General features: G+C 38.7%; 1 protein-coding gene across 2 annotated transcripts in view; it reads left to right on the forward strand.

Moving 5' to 3' along the window:
* GLB1 (nitrogen regulatory P-II-like protein) overlaps nucleotides 1–4,024 on the forward strand; it is a 40,003-nt gene extending 35,979 nt beyond the window's left edge. For both annotated transcript variants that reach the window (XM_086508820.1, XM_086508819.1), the window contains exons 5-8: nucleotides 2,804–2,871; nucleotides 3,421–3,490; nucleotides 3,588–3,623; nucleotides 3,711–4,024. In XM_086508820.1, the coding sequence (XP_086364946.1) occupies nucleotides 2,804–2,871; nucleotides 3,421–3,490; nucleotides 3,588–3,623; nucleotides 3,711–3,790 (254 nt within the window). In that variant the 3' untranslated portion in view covers nucleotides 3,791–4,024. The remainder of the gene's footprint in view (nucleotides 1–2,803; nucleotides 2,872–3,420; nucleotides 3,491–3,587; nucleotides 3,624–3,710) is intronic.
* The last annotated feature ends 15,941 nt before the right edge of the window (nucleotides 4,025–19,965 follow it).

Raw genomic sequence — 19,965 nt, forward strand, 5'->3', positions numbered from 1 at the left:
TTGTAGAGATTTGTGCAATCATAAGTAGACCGCTCTCGCCATAGAGAGTGGGGCCTTCGGAGGAGGGTTTTACGTCGTCTCTGGTGTCATATTCTCTTCTCTCTCTATCTCTCAGTCTCATGCACCTCCATTCACAGTGTCCATTCACTTTGTTTGTGTCCATTGCACTCTCTCACTAAAGGAAAACGGAAGGCTCTCCCTTCCGTAAGTAAAAGGAACCCTTGAGCACAGTTCGGAGCACTCATCTTGAGCAAAGTTCAACATTCACTTCCGTTGCACCTAACAATGTGGGTGGGGGTGGGGGTGTGGGAGCATATATTAGTACACCCACTATTGGGCATTGACAACGTTAGTGGGGATGTCGTCATATTTGGTCAATACTATGCATGATGGAGTAGATGGTTATATTGCCTTGTGGATGACTACTATGAGTTTATTTCTTGCACTTTCCGTTAAAGGTGAATCTAGGCTTATCTTGGATTCATCTAGGTATAGTTTTTTAGTCATATGGTGGGTATGCAAACTTTACATTGTGAAGTTTTCGTCCGAGTTACGACAAGCTGATATTCTGTTGATTCTTTCTATCTTTTGTGGTGCGCATGGCTATCAGATGCCTTTTTTTGTGCTAAATTTTCCTATTTAATGCTTCTTTTGGTGCTAGGCTTCGTTATGGCCAAGTGTGCCGTGCATGTCTAGAGTTCTGACATAAACTCGGTACATAGATCTTTTTATTTATGTATGCTCATGTGTGTGTTTGTGGGAGCATATATTAGTACCTAGTTCTATACTCACTATTGGGCATTGACGACATTGGTGGGAATGTAATAGTAATTACTAATTAGTCAAGACTATGCATGATGGAGCAGATGGTTATATTGCCTTGTGGATGACTACCATGAGTCTATATCTTGCACTTCCTTCAATTGTGAATCTAGGCTTATTCTGGATTTATCTAGGTATATATATATAGATATACATATAAATCAAATACCTCTACTTGTCTGCCCAAAAGTGAAGACTGATCTTGTCCATACCTATGTTGAGGGGAGAGAGAGAGAGAGAGAGAGAGAGAGAGAGAGAGAGAGAGAGAGAGAGAAATGAAATGTTATATTAACGTCTTCAAAAGGCCAAAATGACCTAGGAGACCAATCCGTTACAAAACAGTGACTCTAATACCATGTCTGGGTACAAAAGAACCAGAACAAAGATACCACTACTAGAATCCATCCTCATCTACACTCTGGATGTCAAGAGAGTATGGCTCGAATCGTTTGCGCGGTAGCCTCCATTGATGCTGTGTAGCCCCTCTCCTCAATCGTGGCCGTCTGGATCTCCGTATCTCCAGTGCTCGGTCGATGAGAGAGAGAGGAGACCCTAAAGCCTAAAGGCCTTGCCATGGCACTAACTTGTGACATATCCTCCGCTTGAAAGAAGAGTAATTGCCCTCGATTACGCCTACAAGACAGACAAAGAGCAAAAACTAGCTTACCAGACAGTGACTCTATGTACTAATGCGCCAGGCTGTACACATCCAACACTAGCACAAAGACACCAGTCACTAAACAATCACATCACATTTCTGTCGAGATTCCAGATGCAAATCATGATCATTGTACCAATGCTTCTCCTACATGCATCAAATTGTACCACAAAAGGCTTTCTGAGGTCTGGTAAAATAAGTGCTGGATCTAAAGTCAATTCTCTTTCAAGAGCTTGAAAGCTGCAATTTCTTTGTCAATCTAATTGAAAGCGATCCCTTTCCTTTGTGATGCGTAAAGTGGTGAAGCAATCATTGCAAAATGGCGGATCAATCTCTTGTGGTATGAACATGAGCTTCGCACATCATACGCTCTTCTTAGGTCCGGCCACGTCTTTATTGCTTCCACTTTAGCAGGATCCATAGGAAAACCGTCTTTCGAAACAATGTGCCCAAAGAGAGGTTCTTCCCAAAAAAAAATCACGTCTCAGCCTATTCCTTTCCCTATGCTTCTCTTCACTTTTCGAGCACGCAATCATGTCTTTAAAGAATGTGCTAATGAAATCTCTGTGCGGACAAAAGATTATATACATCTACTATTTTATCAAGCCCAAGCGGTGGAAAGTTCTCCACATACTGTGTTGTGAGCATAGAAAGAGGAATCTCATCTCTGTCCAAATTGCACGAAGGTACTACAATTTGGAGTAGGATCCTTGCTTCTATAAACTTGTCAAATTTGAGGCGCATCTGTCGCCTTCTCCTCCTTTTCTTTGCTTCCCTTCTCCTAGCTCTCTTTACCTCTGACCTACTACCGGAAACATCCTAGGAGAAATTGTAGAAAACTGGAATTAGAAGCTTTTCTCCATAAACAATTTCAAATAAATCAGATGCCCATTAAGATTGATGGATGCTTACAAAGCAGCTCACAAACAACCTTAATACAACAAAGTACTCGATCAAGGAATGTCTTTTCAACTGCCACGGCAAGTACTGACACAGGTGTTCATTGTGAATGTCAGGTGCTTGACAAAGTAGCTCTTAATATCAATAAAATAAATCATAAAGGAATGTCTCTGATGTCAAATGACCATTCCATGCACTGAAGAAAGTTTGGGCCTGGTTGCCAGCTGAAGCAAGTGCTATTTAAGTTGTGACCTCAAGAATGCTCGTACTCCTGTCATTTTGGTTTTATCTTTTTATTCTACCTACTCAATGTGTTTTTGGCAGCCATGTTTTAAGGATAGAGACTGGTTTTACTGCAGCATGTAATCAACTTTTTGCAGAATATAGATCATTTTACTCCTCTGAATGGACAGCTTTCTGCAGGCTCAGAGTTTGGTGAGAATAGCTTCGTCTCAAAGGTGAAGTTGGAAGTGGTGGTTTCTAAAGATCAGGTGTGTGTTATTGAGAAGCATTTTAAGATGCTCAGTATGTGTTCATATGTACTACCTTTTTGTCTCGAGTTGTTAAGGAACACTAAGCTTATTTAGTGTAGTTTCCTTGCCAATTTATAAGCATTTTGAATGCTTACTGAAGCTTTTCTGATGCTTTCCATCTTAACAGGTGTTAAGGAAAACTAAGCCAATGCATGAGCATCTTGAATAGTTACTGAAGATCTTCTGATACTTTCATGAAGCTGTGAAGTTTGAACCAGCACGAAGTTGTTCTGCCTGGGATGGTTGTGTTATGCATCAGCAATTTTGATAATTAATGAACCTCTTTTGGTAGTTATAACTGAATGGAGGTTAGGATGGCTGTATAGGCCTTTAGCACACACAACAACTCACAATGCTCAAGCCATTTGTCTCAAGTGTTTGCCCTGCATATTATAGTAGTGAAGGATCATTTTATCATTTCATTTTCTTTGTAAAAGATTAATGACAGCAACTGGCAGTCATGCTTTCCGGATTAAATTGACTTTTTGATTCTTTTGTTAATGAAAGGTTGAGACAGTAATTGATACAATTATTGATCAGGCAAGGACCGGGGAGATTGGCGATGGGAAGATTTTTGGTTGGTTTTCTGCTCTTGCATCAACCGTTTCACAAACACGTCTCTTGATTGGATGTCTCATAACTTCTTAGGCCTTTTTTGCAATTGTTGTTTGCAGTATCACCGGTTTCTGATGTTATTCGAGTCCGCACAGGCAAGTGATCAGCTAGCTCTATACGCTTGAATCGAGTTGCCCCTTCTGCATTTGAAGTAACATGGTTTTATGTGGTGTTTACCGAAGGTGAACGAGGTCTAAAAGCTGAGAGGATGGCTGGTGGCAGAGCTGACATACTTTCAACTTCTAATGGCAAAGGGACTTGAGATACTATATGTAGAATTGGGTCTCAATATTTCCAAGAGGGAGAGGTTTCAGGAGGGACTTGAACCAAGAAAGACGGGAGAAAGAAGCTTGACAATCATGTGCAAATAATGTGTGTTTTGTAGAGCTGTCTGTTGTGCCAATTGAACAATGGTTGGAGTATTCATAGATGTATAAATACAACTAGCACTCTATTTTTTTTACGAGAATCAAACTTGGCCACCTTCCTATGAGAACGTATGGTTCGTGTACATGTGTGCGTGGCATCTACAAAAAAAACTTCACTTCAACTATTGGGTTATGGCTGGGATAGCATGCCCTACTTATTCAGGTGAGCCTCATAAAGGAGTGCATGATCCAATGTAGCATTCACATAGCACAATTTGCACCTCACTGCATCCAAGTGCTACAATACAAAACTCAGGTTATTACTCGAGCTATAGGGATAGCATGTCCTACTCATATGTTACCTACTTTGAATTCTGGCCTATAATATTTCATAACAAACCAACAAAACCCTCGGTTAGCACTATAAACAAGTTAGTTAGAAGCGGAAATAAGATAAAATGGCGTGTCAATCAAATTATGGAAGAAATGCATCCATAGAGGTACAGAGATTTATACAAATCTGAAACTGGTTTGTGAACCAAAACTCTCTCTCTCTCTCTCAACCCAAGCAACGCACGCACACACACACACACACACACACACACACACACACACACGTGCACACAATATCTTTACACTTTTGACTAATCTTGTAATATGTGAATCCTCTTTCCCTGAGTTTAAACCTCAACTGGCTTGAATGTTGCTCCTATGATTCTCTCTATACTCTCGACTCCTTTTGGCTCCATGGGTACCTTGAGCGAAGGGTTCAAATTCCAGTTCCTCCTAATCGCTATTACTTGTTTGGTTAACGGCGACATAGGTTGGCTCATCAAATTTCCTTGCCATCGATAGTGTCTTCTATGTTGTGAATTTAACGTTCTTATGATACTCCTTATGATCGCACCCTCGGCTAAAGGTATGCATTGAATGAAATGAATGCTCATTCACTCACTCTCTCATCCCGTAATCAGCCTGGTCCTTTGCAAGCTCTATCAATTTGAGCATCTTTCCTCCTTCACCTCTCTATCTACCCCATTGGTCTCTACCCATATGCAACCTATGATAGGGGCAGTGACTTTGCTCCAATGGATTCCTTACCACACTAGCCTGAGCCGTGGTTATAATAACACACTTTCTCCCACTCCTACTTGGGATCATTTTTTCTTTCTTCATGTGGTCATGAGAACCTATAGACATTCTTCCCTATGGGTATCTTTGAATACCTTAGCTTTGCACTTCCTATTACAGTTGAGGTCTTGTTGTCTTGCATGGGAACTTTGCTATCAACTTTGCTTTGAATTTGCGCTTGAATCCTCAACTTGATCCTAGCCTACCTGTCTATTTGATGCTTGATGGTTTGTCCTCAAATGATACCTAATGCCTATTTAAACAAATACAAGCTGAGGGTTCTCTTACGGTCTCCCTTAGCCTTGATGTGTGTTTGTTCTCTTGCCTTGTTTAGTGGAGTGTTAGTAATCCATGAAGGTTTCACCTTTTTGAGCTTTGCTTTGTCAAAGATGGTTGATTTGGCTTCGTCCCAGGTTTCCCTCTACTACTAATGTACTAATGTCTTCATTTAGTTGCTTTGAAACTTTGTAATAAGAAAATATTGCCTCATTTTAATTAGCTTTCCGATATGAGAGAATGCTATGTTTCTCATTGACATTGTACTGGGTTAGTTGACATGCCCTTTTGGCTCGAGGATTAATATTTGTACACTTAGTTGATTAAACTCTTTAGAATGGGTGCACTAAGTTATAGGATTTCAACATGATATGGAATTCTTTGAAATTTTTTACCTTTTAGACTAATTCTTTACCCATGCTGTTTGAGAAAGTTGGGAGTCTAAGAACCAGAAGCTTATATGGCTTATATGTGATAAGAAGGATTCACAACAGATTTTTGCTATAGCAGATTTCCGCTATGAAATGTTTATTGCTGAAGTAAAACCTGGTGGCTTGTTCTTAACTAATATTGTTTTACTGGCTAACTCACTTTGGCTCGACCTGACTAGTTCTGTCTCCAAACACTTTGGCTAGAGTATACATATAGCAACACTACCCATCGATGGTATTGATTCTTAGATTCTTGCCTTTTTTGGAAACCATACTTAGGCAGGAACTAGTATTGATCTTAGATGAGGAACTTATTGCTAAGAAACTACCTGTACTTATTATGTTGACTTGTAGAGTCATGGTTTAGTTTGGCTCCATGAAGTGCTTGGCTAATGTGATAGTAAATTCACCTACTTTGCTACTATTCTTGGTCTTGAGAAGAAGCCTTGCTTTAATGAAAGGTTGCTTTGTTTGAAATTGGAATTCCTTTGCATAAGGATTTATGGTAGCCTTAATACTATGGCATCTCAGATTTTAGTGTATGGTTAAACAAGGATTTGCTAGTATATTTTTCTCAAGCAAATTGTTGAGATAGACAATGTTAATAATTGTTGGCTTTCTTGATGCAAAAACACCCTTCCTTGAGACCGGGAAGTGCGGGCATACACCTAGTGCTATTCTTGGATCTCCTGATGGCATAAGAGAAGCTCCCTAATCTTGACTCTTTTGGACTCTTTGAACTTTTTGAACTCAACCTTGACTTACGAAGCTTGGAGCAGTTTCTTAGAAGTGTTAAAAGTTCTCAAACTTGGCATTATGGTTTTTATCTATGCATCTGATTGCATGTGAATGGGCTAATTTTGTAACGAAATAAGGCTAATAACATTGATTGTAGCCGAATTAAAGTGACAGTAGTGAGCATTTCCTTAAGAGAATTCTTAATGAACATAGAGAGAGTACTAGATTGAGGATAGCAAAATAAACATTATACCTAGTTAGCTTGGCATGAACAATACTTGCAAAAGAGGGAGAGAGAACTAGAGAAATTGACAACAATTGAGGACTGGATTTACTTGGAGCCATCTCCCCTCCAAAAGGATTATAGGTTCTCCCATATTGAGAGACTTGGTACAATACATTCTTTATGTTCCTTGAGACCTTGTTGATGCCATGAAGATGGTAAGCTTCATGCAACAATATTATGCCCGTAATTAACTTGCAATAAACATGAACTTGTCCCCGGCCTCATTCCCAAGACCTCAAACACCTTCAAAGGTGAAGAGAGCTAGCAGGGAGTGAGGGAAGGGAAAAGAAGAGGATGTATTCTTATGAGAAAGAAGTAGTCTCCTCACATATCATTACTCTTAGAGCATAGCATAGCTAAGTAATGGAGATGAAGAAGATGATAAGTATTGCTTTGGAGCTTGACTCTTGGTTGGGTTTGCATTCCATAGCCAAGAGGTGTTGGTGTAGGCTCTCTACTTCTCAAGCTTGGAGAAGGAGATGGAGTTCTTGCTCAACACATGAGAGAATGTGTAAGTGCATGGAGAATATGTGAAAACTGAGATCTTCCTCTTGCCTTGGTCAATCCCTCTCTCTCCTAGCACTAGCTTGCACCCCATTGGTCCATACCAGGGCCTAGCCAATCAAAGGCTTTGGTCATAACTAACAATAGAGGTAGCATTTGGACAAGTGTCCTCCTTTTCCCGAGAGAGAGAGAGAGAGAGAGAGAGAGAGAGAGAGAGAGAGAGCTTAATTAATTATTTAACTGGATCTAAATTCTCATTGGACCTCCCTAAAGGCCATCCAATAGGATTCAGGAGCACTATGTGGGTAACATTGCTAGGGGCTTGACGCACGTCCTTTATGCCTCTTGAGTTTTGGGCACGCCTTGTGTGTGTGTGTGTGTGTGTGTGTGTTCTCTCTCATCCCCTACCTTTAGGGCTGGCTCCCTCCTTTGTAGGGCTTCACTTGACTTTTTGGCTCAAGAATCTCAAGCACCTTAGTCAGCTCAAGCACTCAAGCACCTTGCCTAAGGTCTAAAGTACCTAAAGGTCCTAGGTCTAAGGACTTTTAGCACTAACCTTTGGAGGTCTTTAATGAAGCTAATCCTAAGGGCTTTTAAGCTCCATTATCTGCACATTGTTCTTCAATAGACCATCTCCTTTTGGGTCCCTTTTGAGATGTAACCATCTCTCCTTTTGGCCCCATGCTAAGGTAGGTCTAACAACACATATCTATGTTCTAGCTCTTGTCCCCTTTTATCTTCCCATAATATTAAATGATTAGTAATGGAAAATAATGTAGTAAAGTTAAATATTAGATTTTATGACATTACCTCTCTCTTGAAATCATAGTCATCCTTGACTATGAGGCAGAGAAGGTAAAGCCCTAGTCATTAGTCTATGTTTCTTAATGGGTAGAGGATCCCGTTTTACCCTACGACATCATTCCAGAATGGATGTCTAATCCATTTGGTGCTTGAGAGATAGCTGCTGCAAGCATGTCTTCTCTTTAGTCCATATCATACTCCAAGAGTAGGGTGATAAATTCTACTTGGTGTTTAGGAGACGTCGTCATCACAAACATGATTCTAAGCATGCATACTACTTAAATTTGTGCACAATAGAAAGAGAACTAGTCTTATAAGACAAAAATATTGTTTATTTAAAAGGCATTTACATTTGCTTACTCTAATGTAGCATTGTAAGCATTGACAAGGTTCATAGTATCCTTAAGCTGTGTTCCTTGCATCCATCTAGCATCTTCAAAAGGATAATTTTTGAATTTAATAGGATACCTTCGGATAATCTTACCATGTCTTAGTACCTTGTCTTCATGTCGAAGGATGGATTCGGGTTGGAGCACCTCTTCTTGATCTTCAATCTCCGGTGGGTCCTCAATTATTGGTTCTCTTGGTAGCACTCCTTTGTAAGGCTTAAGTAGGCTCACATGAAAAGCATTGTGTATGAGCCAATGATTGGGCAACTTTAATTAATAGGCCATCTCATTAATTGGTTTAAGGATTTGAAAAGGACCATAGTATCTTTTTGCTAGCTTGATATAATACTTTTGGTGTCCCGTAGGATTTTTGTCCGTAGTTTTCCTTAGACGAGCCTTGGGAAATTTTAGCAAGACCCAATCATTTTCCTTTATGGCTAAGGCTCTTACGTGCTTGTCCAACAAGAGCCTTTTGTCTTTGGCACTTTACTGTGAGATGGATATAGCCTCTTTGATCTTTCGAAAAGAATCTTGTAAATCTCGGCTATACTCATCAGTAGCGAAGATCTTCCCATGTATTTTAAGTAGCAAGGGACTTTTAGATCTTCCCTCTATGACCTCAAAAGGTGCCTTTTCGATAGAAGTATGTATCGTGTTGTTGTATACGCATACTCTACAAGGGGTAGGTACTTCTCCCATTGTGAGCATTGATCTACTTTCATAACATACGTTTTTAGTAGATCTAGAATCGTAAGGTTTTCTATTTCACTTTGGCCATCCGTTTGTGGGTGATAGACCGAGGAGAAATTTAACCTTGTACCAAGATTTTCAGAGAGACCCTTCCAAAAATTACTAGTCATTCTAGGATCTCTGTCTGACACTATGGATGTTGGTAAGCCATGGTACTTGAAAATCTGAGATATGAAGAGAGTTGCCATTTTATGGGCCTTAATAGTCTTTTTGACAGGTATAAAATGTGCTTGTTTGCTAAACTTGTCCATATTGTTGTATTCCCATGGATAGACTTGGGCAATCCAAAGAAAAATCCATGGATATGATTTCCCGTGGTGAATTAGGAATTGACAATGATTGAAGCAATCCAGGTTGCTTCCCTCTATCATACTTCGTTTTTTGACACACTACACATTTTGAAACATACTCTTGTATGTCTACTTTCATAGTGGGCCAATAGAAGTAGGTCTCTACTCCCCAAAGAGTAGGTTGAATCCCTCTATGCCCTGAAGGAGGAGCATGGGATTTGTATATTACTTTCTGACGAAGTGAGTTAGTAACACATAGCCTATTACCATAGAGGAAGTGACCATCCTGCAAGGTGAATGGTTCCTCTTTCTTCCCTAAGGCAAGGGTTGAAATAACATCCTTGAAATTGGGGTCAGTAGCATACTCATCTATCATGAAAGATAGATCATTGTGAGTTGCTATGGACATCCATTTCCCTTTGGTCATTGTGATAATGCTTGGTTGTGCTTGCGAGCAATATGAAAGTTAAATTGTGAAAAAACAATTGCCCACCTAATTTGTTCATCGGAAATCTTAGTTGCATCATGAAGTACTTAAGACTTTGGTGATCCGTACGTAGGATGAATGGAGTCCCCAAAAGATAATGCTCCCATGTGTCAAGGGTATGTAGAATAGCTAGTAGCTCTTTTTTGTATATGCCCAATATCTCTCATCAAAATTGAGTCTTTGACTCTCGTATGCTATGGCATGCCCTTCTTGAAGCAAGAATCTCCACAAGCATCATGTTGTTTTGAGAGATTTGGTTTTGTAAGCACAGGTTGTTGAGAGGTAAGCTTCTCTTTGAGCTTCTCAAAAGTATTTTGCTCTTTTGCAGTCCATGTATACTTAACGTTCTTTTTTGTTAAGTCATGTAATGGTCCAGCTATTTGCGAGAATTTCTATGAAGGGTCTATATTATATACACATACCAATAAAGCTTTGTAGCTCATCTAGATTCCTTGGATTAGGCCATCCTTTTATTACCTCTAGCTTGGTTGGATCCATACGAATGCCATTTTGAGAGATAATATGACCTAGGTATTGAATCTCTTGCAAGAAAAATTCACTCTTCTTTTAATTAATGAAAAGTTTATTCTCTCTCAAAACTTGAAAGATTACCTGGAGGGGTTGCTTATGCTCCTCTAGAGAATCGGAGTAGATGATGATATCATCAAAGAATACTCTAGTAAACTTGTGGTAGGGCCTAAAAATTTTCTCCATTAAATGGTTGAATGTGGCCGGAGCATCTGTCAAGCCAAAAGGCATGACAAGATATTCATAAAGACCAAACATTGTGCGAAAAGCGATCTTTACAATATCTTCATTGACTATCCTTATTTGATGATAGCCACTTTTAAGGTCAATCCTACTGAAGTAGATAGACCCTTGTAACTTATCAAACAACCACGGCACGGGAAATCTATTTTTGATAGTGATCCTACATAGTGCCCTATAGTCAACACACATGCGATAGAACTGTCTTTCTTTTGTACTAGAAGATTGGTGAACAGAAAGGAGAGGAGCTAGGCCTCACCCTCCCTTTCTTAACTAGTTCATGTACTTGCCTCATGATCTCCTCTTGTTGAGCTTGTGAAACTTGATAGGGAGGCTTATTGGGCCATGAGCTACCAGATAGAAGCTCTATTATATGGTCATCATCCCCTTCTTTTGGAGGTAAATCTCTAGGGATGCCATTGATAAAAACATCTTGGAATCTATTTAGGCAGCTAGACAACTCTAAATTCTATTGATTCCTACCACTTTGATTTAGTAAAACATTAGGATCATCTATGAACTCTTTAACAAAAATCATGTATGCAAAAATTTAGCTTTTCATCGACTTATCAAAAGCAAGCGTATTTACAAGGAGTATAGTACAACCCGACTCATTAGCATATATGTATATGTTCTTTTCCCTGTAGTTGAAATAAATTCTCCTTTCAAGGAACTTTATATAGGCAGCCATGTAGTTAAGCCATGGTGCCCCTAAGATGACATCCTCATGTTGGAGAGGGGAGATGAAAAAATCCTCTGTCGATGTAGCTTTGGACATGAAGCCTAAATTTTCCAATCAAGGAAGTAACGGAGGTGTGTTGTCTCTTGAAAGTCCCATCAACAGTCACAGTGTCTCCTGTCTCAAAAGCTCGTATGCCTAACTTAGTGGCCAACTCCTTTGATATAAAGTTGTGAGTAGAGCTAGGGTCAAAAAGGATAAAGGAATCATGATCTCTTACCTTTCCCCAAGCACAGAAAAGGGATGATCCTTTGCAATGAGTATCCTCTTTTGGAGATTCAACCATATAAGCCCTAGGTAGCTCATTGCGTGCATTTCTTTTGGGGCAGGTGCGGTAGCCATGTCCCTACTCCCCGCACTTAAAAAACATTTGTTATCTTTGTGAAAACACTCTAACTCTTTAGGGAAGAGTTTATTCTTACCTTTGTAGACTCCTTTCTCCTTGGTTTTGTTGTTGTTTTTGCTAGAGTTGCCTTGGGAAGAGTTTTGAGCATTGTTCTTCCTTCTAGGCTCATTTTGGTCTCTAGTTTCCATGGGCTTATAATTCCTCCTAGCCCCTTGTTGGAAATTAATTCATAAAGCGACCATAGTATGATGGACGACTTCAATGATGGTCATAGGCCTTTGAGAGTTGACATACTCGGCCATGTCTTCATGTAGCCCATCACAAAACTGTTGTTTTTGTTCTCCAAAGTCTATCTTTTGGTAGACCATAGCTTTGAGATGTAAATCCCAAAACGTGTCCACATACTTGTGGATAGACTCATTGCAAGATAGCTTCAAGATTCTCCATTCGGTAAGAACTTTGTCTTTGGCATCGCTTGCAAGAAATTGCTTCATTATGGAGACTCGAGTTTTCCATGTCTTTGGAGCTTCGCCACCATTGTTGGGCAAATTTTTGAAAATGCATAGCTACATGTCGTAGCTTAGAGGACTTCGTGAAGCCCTCATCTCCAAAGACTGCATCGAATTGCTAGATGAAGGCCAAGACTTTGTCCGTGGTGCTAAAAGTGCCATCATAGGTGAGAAAAGAGATGTTCTTTCCTCCCTCTTTGAAGTTCTTGAGCTTGTAGGACCTTTTCCAAGCAGCATAAGACTTTTGATGTCCTCTCCTCTTGAACTCGTTAGGAGATAAGCCACTGATTTCATTGAACCAGGAGGAAGATGGAGAAGAGGGTGACCACTTTCTCTCCCTTTTCTTCTTTTGATTCCTCTCTTCCTTCTCGGAATTACGAGGGGAAGGAATATATGATGAACTTTTCCTCTTGGGAGGAATTGAAGATTGTCGGGACCGTCGTCTTCATGGAGCCACATCTTCTGAAGGGTTTGGAGATTCACTTGTTTCTCTTTTGTATGATTCCTCGTCCTCTCTTTTTGGACAGAGTCTTCTTTTGGGAGTCACAACATGCCTCCTAAGATCTCTCTCTTCTTGGAGAGTTTGGAGAATCCCTTGGGTGTGAAGTTGTTGGGAAACTTTGGCTTGTAAAGCGGGGTTACACATGGCTTGTTGCAACCTAGTGACAAGATAGTTCATAAAAACGGGGGCATCATTAGTAGCACCTTCATGTGCAAAATCAAAGTTTTCATTATTCATTCTACTCTCTTTATTATTGTCAACCATGCTAACTAAATTTATGTATATGTTACTTTGTTCTTTAGCAACCTTAAAACTTTAGTTGCAACTCTTCTTAACTTTTGAAAATTAGCACTCAAGCAGCCATACCCATGGTTTGGAGAGAGTTAATTGCAAAGAGTAGTGGAGAGGGTCTAACAATGCTTCATTGATATAGTTTCTGTTGAGGTTGCTAGTAGCTCAATAATGGTCAAGCCTCGAAAGACTCCATTGTTAAGTCTATAGTTTCCAAGGTGTACCTCAAAATTTGTCATTCCAATTGGGATAATAAATCCCTATCCCACTAACCCTCTTGCAATGGACAACTCCAACCTTTCATGGTTAACTTAAGGACCTCTCTTCTTAAGCAAGAAAAGAGAAACTAATAGCTTTGATACCAATGTAACGGAATAAGGTTAATAACATTGATTGTAGCCGAATTAAAGTGACAATAGTGCGCATTGCCTTAAGAGAATTCTAAATGAACATAGGGAGAGTACTTGATTAAAGATATCAAAATAAACATTATACCTAGTTAGCTTGGCATGAACAATACTTGCAAAAGAGAGAGAGAATTAGAGAAATTGCCAACAATTGAGTACCGGATTTACTTGGAGCCGGTCTCCCCTCCAAAAGGCTTTTATATTATAGGTTCTCCCGTAAAGAGAGAAGACCATATTAGGTAAAGTGGAAAAATTCCAATTCCCAGATTGGACAACTTTCAATATATCATGTACAAGGTGTTGACGTTTTGTACTAGACTAAACATTTGAAAGAAACATTGGCCAAGAAAAATTATGGTTTTGGGCGGTTGCACCATCAAGAGAATCTTGATGGTTGCACCATCAAGAGACTAGTACATTGATTCCATTGTCAATGTTTATAATCTATTGTCCTACGTACAACTTATCTTAGCATGGAGACATTGGTTTGAAGGCCCACAACTTGTTCAAGCTAAGGTCAAATGGAGTACCTGAATTTTTAGTTCAAGGTCCACCACTTGTCCAAGCTAGCACCCATTGAGAAATAAACCCACTTGTGCATGACATCAAAGCAACACACACCTCTAATCTAGAAATTCTTCACTTAAGGTACGGGCCATTTATAATGTGTAGCATATGTCAATTGCAACATAGGAAGGCTAGTTTCAAGGTGCATTTATCTAGGGTAGGCTAGGGTAGGCCTTCACTAATTTTTATGTAAACGCGTTTGCTTACCCTTTCACTAATTGTAGGTTCTAAAACTCTTTTATATGAGGACACAAAAATAAATGTTTTAGGCAAACATGCGTGCCAAGACCAAGATATTTCTTGCACATCCATGAATTCTCCATTCCATACTTGTAAGGTTTATTTTGATATCAAACATAAGTTTCTCCTAGTTACAAATGGATGTAACCTTGAGATGGAATGATATGAAATTGCTAAAGAACAACAATAATTTTTTAAAAATATATCATGATGAAACACAACCATAATCTAGTAAAATGAGTCCCCAAAAACAAGGTGCAATCTAGAACTACATTGAAATCTCCTTAGACTTGAATACACTCTAGTAATATAGTCAAGGCCCCTTAGACTAGGGTATAGTTCATCGACACATTATTGTTCTAAAGCAGGATACTTTGTCATTACATTGGATTCTCCTTTTAATTGGATACACTCTAGTAATACATGGAAGTCCTCTTAGAGTAGAGTGCACTCCATTACAAGTCCCTTAGAACAGAGCACGATCCATCACATAGGATTCTCCTTATAATAGCATACACTGGAGTAATACGTGAAGTCCCCTTAGAGAAGGGTGCACTCCGTGTACAAATAATTTTCTTTATAATAGGATACCCTGTAGAATACATGAAAGTCCCCTTAGAGTAGGGTGCACTCCATGCAAGTGTTCATCAAATTGACACATCTTTGTTTAAAAATAACCTTTGAATTATATAGTAATACAAATACACATCATACTAAAAGGACATCATCTAGCCATAAAAAGGATCATTGTCAACCTTCTTTAATGTTATCGTCTTGACACGTACACATGGAGGACTTGATTTGTCTCAAGATCACTATACTGATTTACAATTGTGTTACGAGTATAATCTCTCTTGTCTCTTACATACAACCATCCAAGTAACCATGGAATAATAGTTTCTTGCAAGAATCTTTGAAGCTACTCAGGTGTTTGCCTCCACATCTTTGGAAATATAAGATATGTTCGTGGCATATTCCACATCATCCTATATGGACTATCATAAAAAATCAAGGTATTCTTTGCATCCAAATCCTCAAACATCTTCCAAATATCGCTCAAGTTTTTATGATAAAACCTTCTAAATCCTAATCTGATGTTTGGATTTTGGCAACAGTTGTTACTCATAAAGATCTTGAACTTGCTATAATGCTTTGGGAAACATTTTTGTGTGATGTGTTTCACTCTTGTTAGGCTATAGCAACTCCATACCCACAGTTCAATATTCACCACACAAATCCAAAAACATTTCTGCGTCTAGGTGCACCGCATGATAAACTTCATCTTTGTCGTCCATAAGACTCATGTGTTGAGCCCAAGATGGCATAGAATCTCCCTGTTTCGTTTCAATTTTCTTCAAAAGGAGTCCTTCAAGGTCCAAAACAAGCACTCTTTTATTATTCTTGACAGCAAGTGGCAGGTGAAAAGGAGGTGATTGATATATACAACAAGGCCTTGGATGAGGTTGGTTGTGTGCTTCAAAACCTTCCTTCAAATCATGGCTACAGATAGTCGACCCACTTTATTGTAGTGATGACTCTGTATTTGAAAAACAAGAAATTTATTGTGTTTCAAAGAATACAAACAATTTCTACATTTTCTACACTATAGTAATATTAGATGCCAAAGTCCATCTTCAACTTACTCATTGCTATAAACAAATCCCAATTGAAAACCTTACAAAGCTTCACCATTTCTCCAAGATATGCTTCTTTGCAGCATGGAGAAAAGTAAGGCCTACCACCTGGCTAGGCTAGGCTCCACTATGAATGGGAGAAAAGTAAGATCTACCATAGGTCAAAACTAGGCTTGATGATGAGGGGTCTCTTGTTTCAAGGTCTACCACTTGTCCAAGCTACAATACATACAATATAGTGGTGGATAGCTAAACTCGATTGGGAATGGGATAAAAGGTGCAAGGTCCACCACCTGTCCAACCTCTTAGGCTCTTTCTTAAATGTTTTCTTTCTCACTGCATGGAGGACTTGTGATATGTTTCCCATGAGGGGCTTTACCAAAAGGTGCAGCACCTGTCCAAGCTTGCTCCATGGAATATCTAGAAACATTTTTTTTGAGATCTGCAAGAAGAAACAAAAAGAAAAAATTTGATACCATGCACATGTATATTCAATATGTGAAACAAGGTTCAAGTCATAAAAGGTACCTTAGGGGTGTGTTTTATTTATCCTTAGAAGATTGTTCTCAGCTTTGACCTTATTTATATAAACCTTTGTAGTGGTTGCCTTCAATGGCCCCTTTGTAGTACATCCCAATTGCCTAGCTAGATTGATCAATTGTGGTGCCTTCATCTTTCAATAGTTGTAACTTCCTTTTCCAGTATTTGGGCTCGTCTGATGTCATTGTTGTTAGTTTTGTCACTTGCTCGACTGTGTTTGCCTTCAAGGATAGCTTTACCTTTGTCATATTTTGTAGGAGTTATCCTTCTTGTAAAGAACACCTTGGCTGGCCAAGCATCATTTTTTTGCTTCCAATTCTCTTTGATTTCTTTATATTCACTCTCATTTGTCAATGCTGGCTGTCCGTAACAATTAGAGGCAATGAAATTCCGCACATCCCTTGTCTCATCCAGCTCAAACAAGTAGGGAAGCAACTCCTCCAAGAGCATATTTTCAACCAGTTTTTCACCATCAAATTGGGATGGAAAATACAATTGTTTGCAGGGGAAATGCATCCCTTGTAAGGAGAGTCATCAATAAGCACTGTTCTTCGTAGGTCACATTCATATCTCATGGCAATTTTAGCTAGAGGCTTGAACATTGTCTCAATGATTGGATTGTCAGGTCTAAATAATTTATTGCTTTGACAAGTGGAGCAACCTTCTTGATTCCAAATTCCAAAGAAAGGCAATGTACCTTTTGCTAAGCTCTCTAGTGCTTTAAGAATTTAAAGCACATTGTTCCTAGTAGCCGTCGACCAAATTGCAACATTAAACCTCTGTAATATAATCTTCAAGAATTGGATGCAACCTGGCCTAAGTATAATATATCTTTTTGGATCTAGTCACACTGACTGGTGGTGTGAGGACGTCTAAGGGGAACGTTTCAATAGCAGACCATCTAAATCCAAAATAATTGTGAGTATGGACTTCTCAACATCTGCACTAGATGAAGTAGCAACAAATGGAAATGGCTCTTGAGCAGACGTTTTAGTCTCTTTTTAAGTAGGTTGTATTGTTGGAGTAGGCATTTCTTTATTCTCACTATTGCAAGCTTGCTCAAGGTGCACATCACCATACTTTGGTATAGACGTATCATCCACCTTGGGCATGTAAAAAATAATAGAACCAAGGGGTTCAACAATTTCAGACTCAACCACAGGGGCTTTATCTATCCCAATTTGCGAATCTAAAAAACACAAATAACATTGGTTTCTCAAAAATCACTAGAATTTAAATCACCAATTGTAAACATGTGGAAGTCAAACTTAGGAGTTTATTCAAGGTAAAATCAATATTATAAACCTTGCAACTATTGGTACACAAGGAAACACTAGTCTAGACTACAATCTTTTGTGACAAACTTGTACACCCTATACTTTAATAAAAATTAGTACTTAAGTGAATACTTAAAGCTACATAAAGTTAGCAACAACCATGATTTACTTGATTGAGATTTCATTCATTAAAAAGTCATATTAACGCATGTAATTAAGACTTCTATCCATATAAATACTTGAAAACATCAAATAAAGTTATGGTCAACAAACTATGTGTCTCTTCATTCAAGTTGACCAATAGTCTCAACACATGCATAGCCATAACCTCTTGATTTAATGTCTAAAGATAAGCCTTTATCCAAAGGTGTTAATTTTGGATGAAATATATAGCTACATTTTGGACACTCGTACAATGAGATGTATTTTTGTAATCAACACATTTCCCTTTTCTACAAATTTACAAATCCATGCCTAGTTAATCTCTCTCTTCTTCTATATTCAATTCTTCTCTCAATAGAGACCTTAATAGAAGCAAGGTCTACCACTTGTCCAAGCCAGTGCAAGGAAATGGATATTGTTTTAAGTCTACCACAATTAAACTCCACAGAAGGTTCACCACCACACTTGTTTGAATTAGCCTCCATGGAAGGTCCACCACTTGTCCAAGCTATATGGGGTTGTTTGAAGGTCTAACACACTTCTTGAGATTGGGATCTATGTATGGTTCACCTACCCATGCCAGCCTTGAAAGTATAAAATAAAGGGGATAGTACGATGTCTAAAACTCATCAATTCAAGATCTTAAGTTTAGGTTAGTGTTTTTAAAAAAATCTAAGGGTTCATCACTCAAAAATTATAAGATTATTCTCTACATTTAAACCTTTAATTCTTGAAGATGAAAAAGATGGACTCAAAAAATACTACATAAAACAGAACCTAACATTAAGAGTATCAAATCAACAAGAATAGATGTTAACATATACAAGAAGTCCAAAACATACATCCTTCCATTTCCAAGTAGGCCTCCATTGACAAAGGAGGTTGGTCTTCTTGTCCTTCTTCTTCTTGCGGAGAAATCTCTTCTCTAATGGACACATCGTCAGCTAGTTGCAAAGTAGGTTGTTGATCTTGAAGGCCAGCCCACTTTTCTATATCAGCATGGGCCTTAGCAAATTTGAGAAGCCTGGTTGCTAAGGTTCCTTGATCTTGCACGCTCTCAACTAAGCAGATGACATTTTTTTTTGTCTTCTTGTGCAACCAGAGAGCCATCATTAAAGAGATCTACAAGCTTGCGATCTTCAAAACAGTATGTATGAATATAGTGCTTGACTAAAACTCTTTTTTTGGCTTCCAAATATTGCAAATATGGCATGCTTTCATTTTCTACTTGAAGCAAAGAACAATAATTGGTGGGATGTTGTTCCGATTTCCTTCTCAGGTCTTCAAATGCATTACCTTGTCCCATGAAGGCAATAACCACAAGGAATTGAATTGCTCCTTTGCAAGGTGATAATGGAAAGTGATGCAAGGCACCACAAAAATGGTATCTCACATTATCTCCCATACTCTAGAATGCACATTGAAATTTTGTGAGTTTAGAGAAATCTATAAATGCAAGAAACACATCCCTCTGCAACTCCAATTGCTGCCCTTGATAGTCGTCCTGAATAGATCCATTGACTTCGCAAATGCCACAATATTTGACTGTAAGTTTGCTTGACATACTATTCTTTAGCCTCATCATTTGCAATGGAAAATATAACAGCTGCAACCATTGGAGGAGCATTTACAACAATACGAGACTTTTGAAATTTATACACATCAATCAATCTTTGAAATATCTCATTGTTTTTTTGTTCATTGTGAAGCAAAACTTTTGCGGCATAAATTGAATGCTGGCCATCAAGAATCCAATAATGATAATCTTGTAGTTTTCCCTCTTGTACCTCTTCTGCTGCCAAAGGTGTACCTTGATTTGTCTTTGCATTTTGAACAAGCATTAAATATGCACACGTTGTAGGCTTAGTTGTGACTCCGAGAAAATCCAAATAGCATGCTTTCATCATGTTTTTCATCAATAGAACATACATTATAGTGATCAGGAGCCAACCAACAATTTTGAATAGGGATATCAAACTCCTTATATTGGAAAGGGAAATA

The sequence above is a fragment of the Adiantum capillus-veneris genome, chromosome 3, assembly GCF_014529385.1.
Source record: "Adiantum capillus-veneris isolate H3 chromosome 3, ASM1452938v2, whole genome shotgun sequence".
Lineage (NCBI taxonomy): Eukaryota > Viridiplantae > Streptophyta > Polypodiopsida > Polypodiales > Pteridaceae > Adiantum > Adiantum capillus-veneris.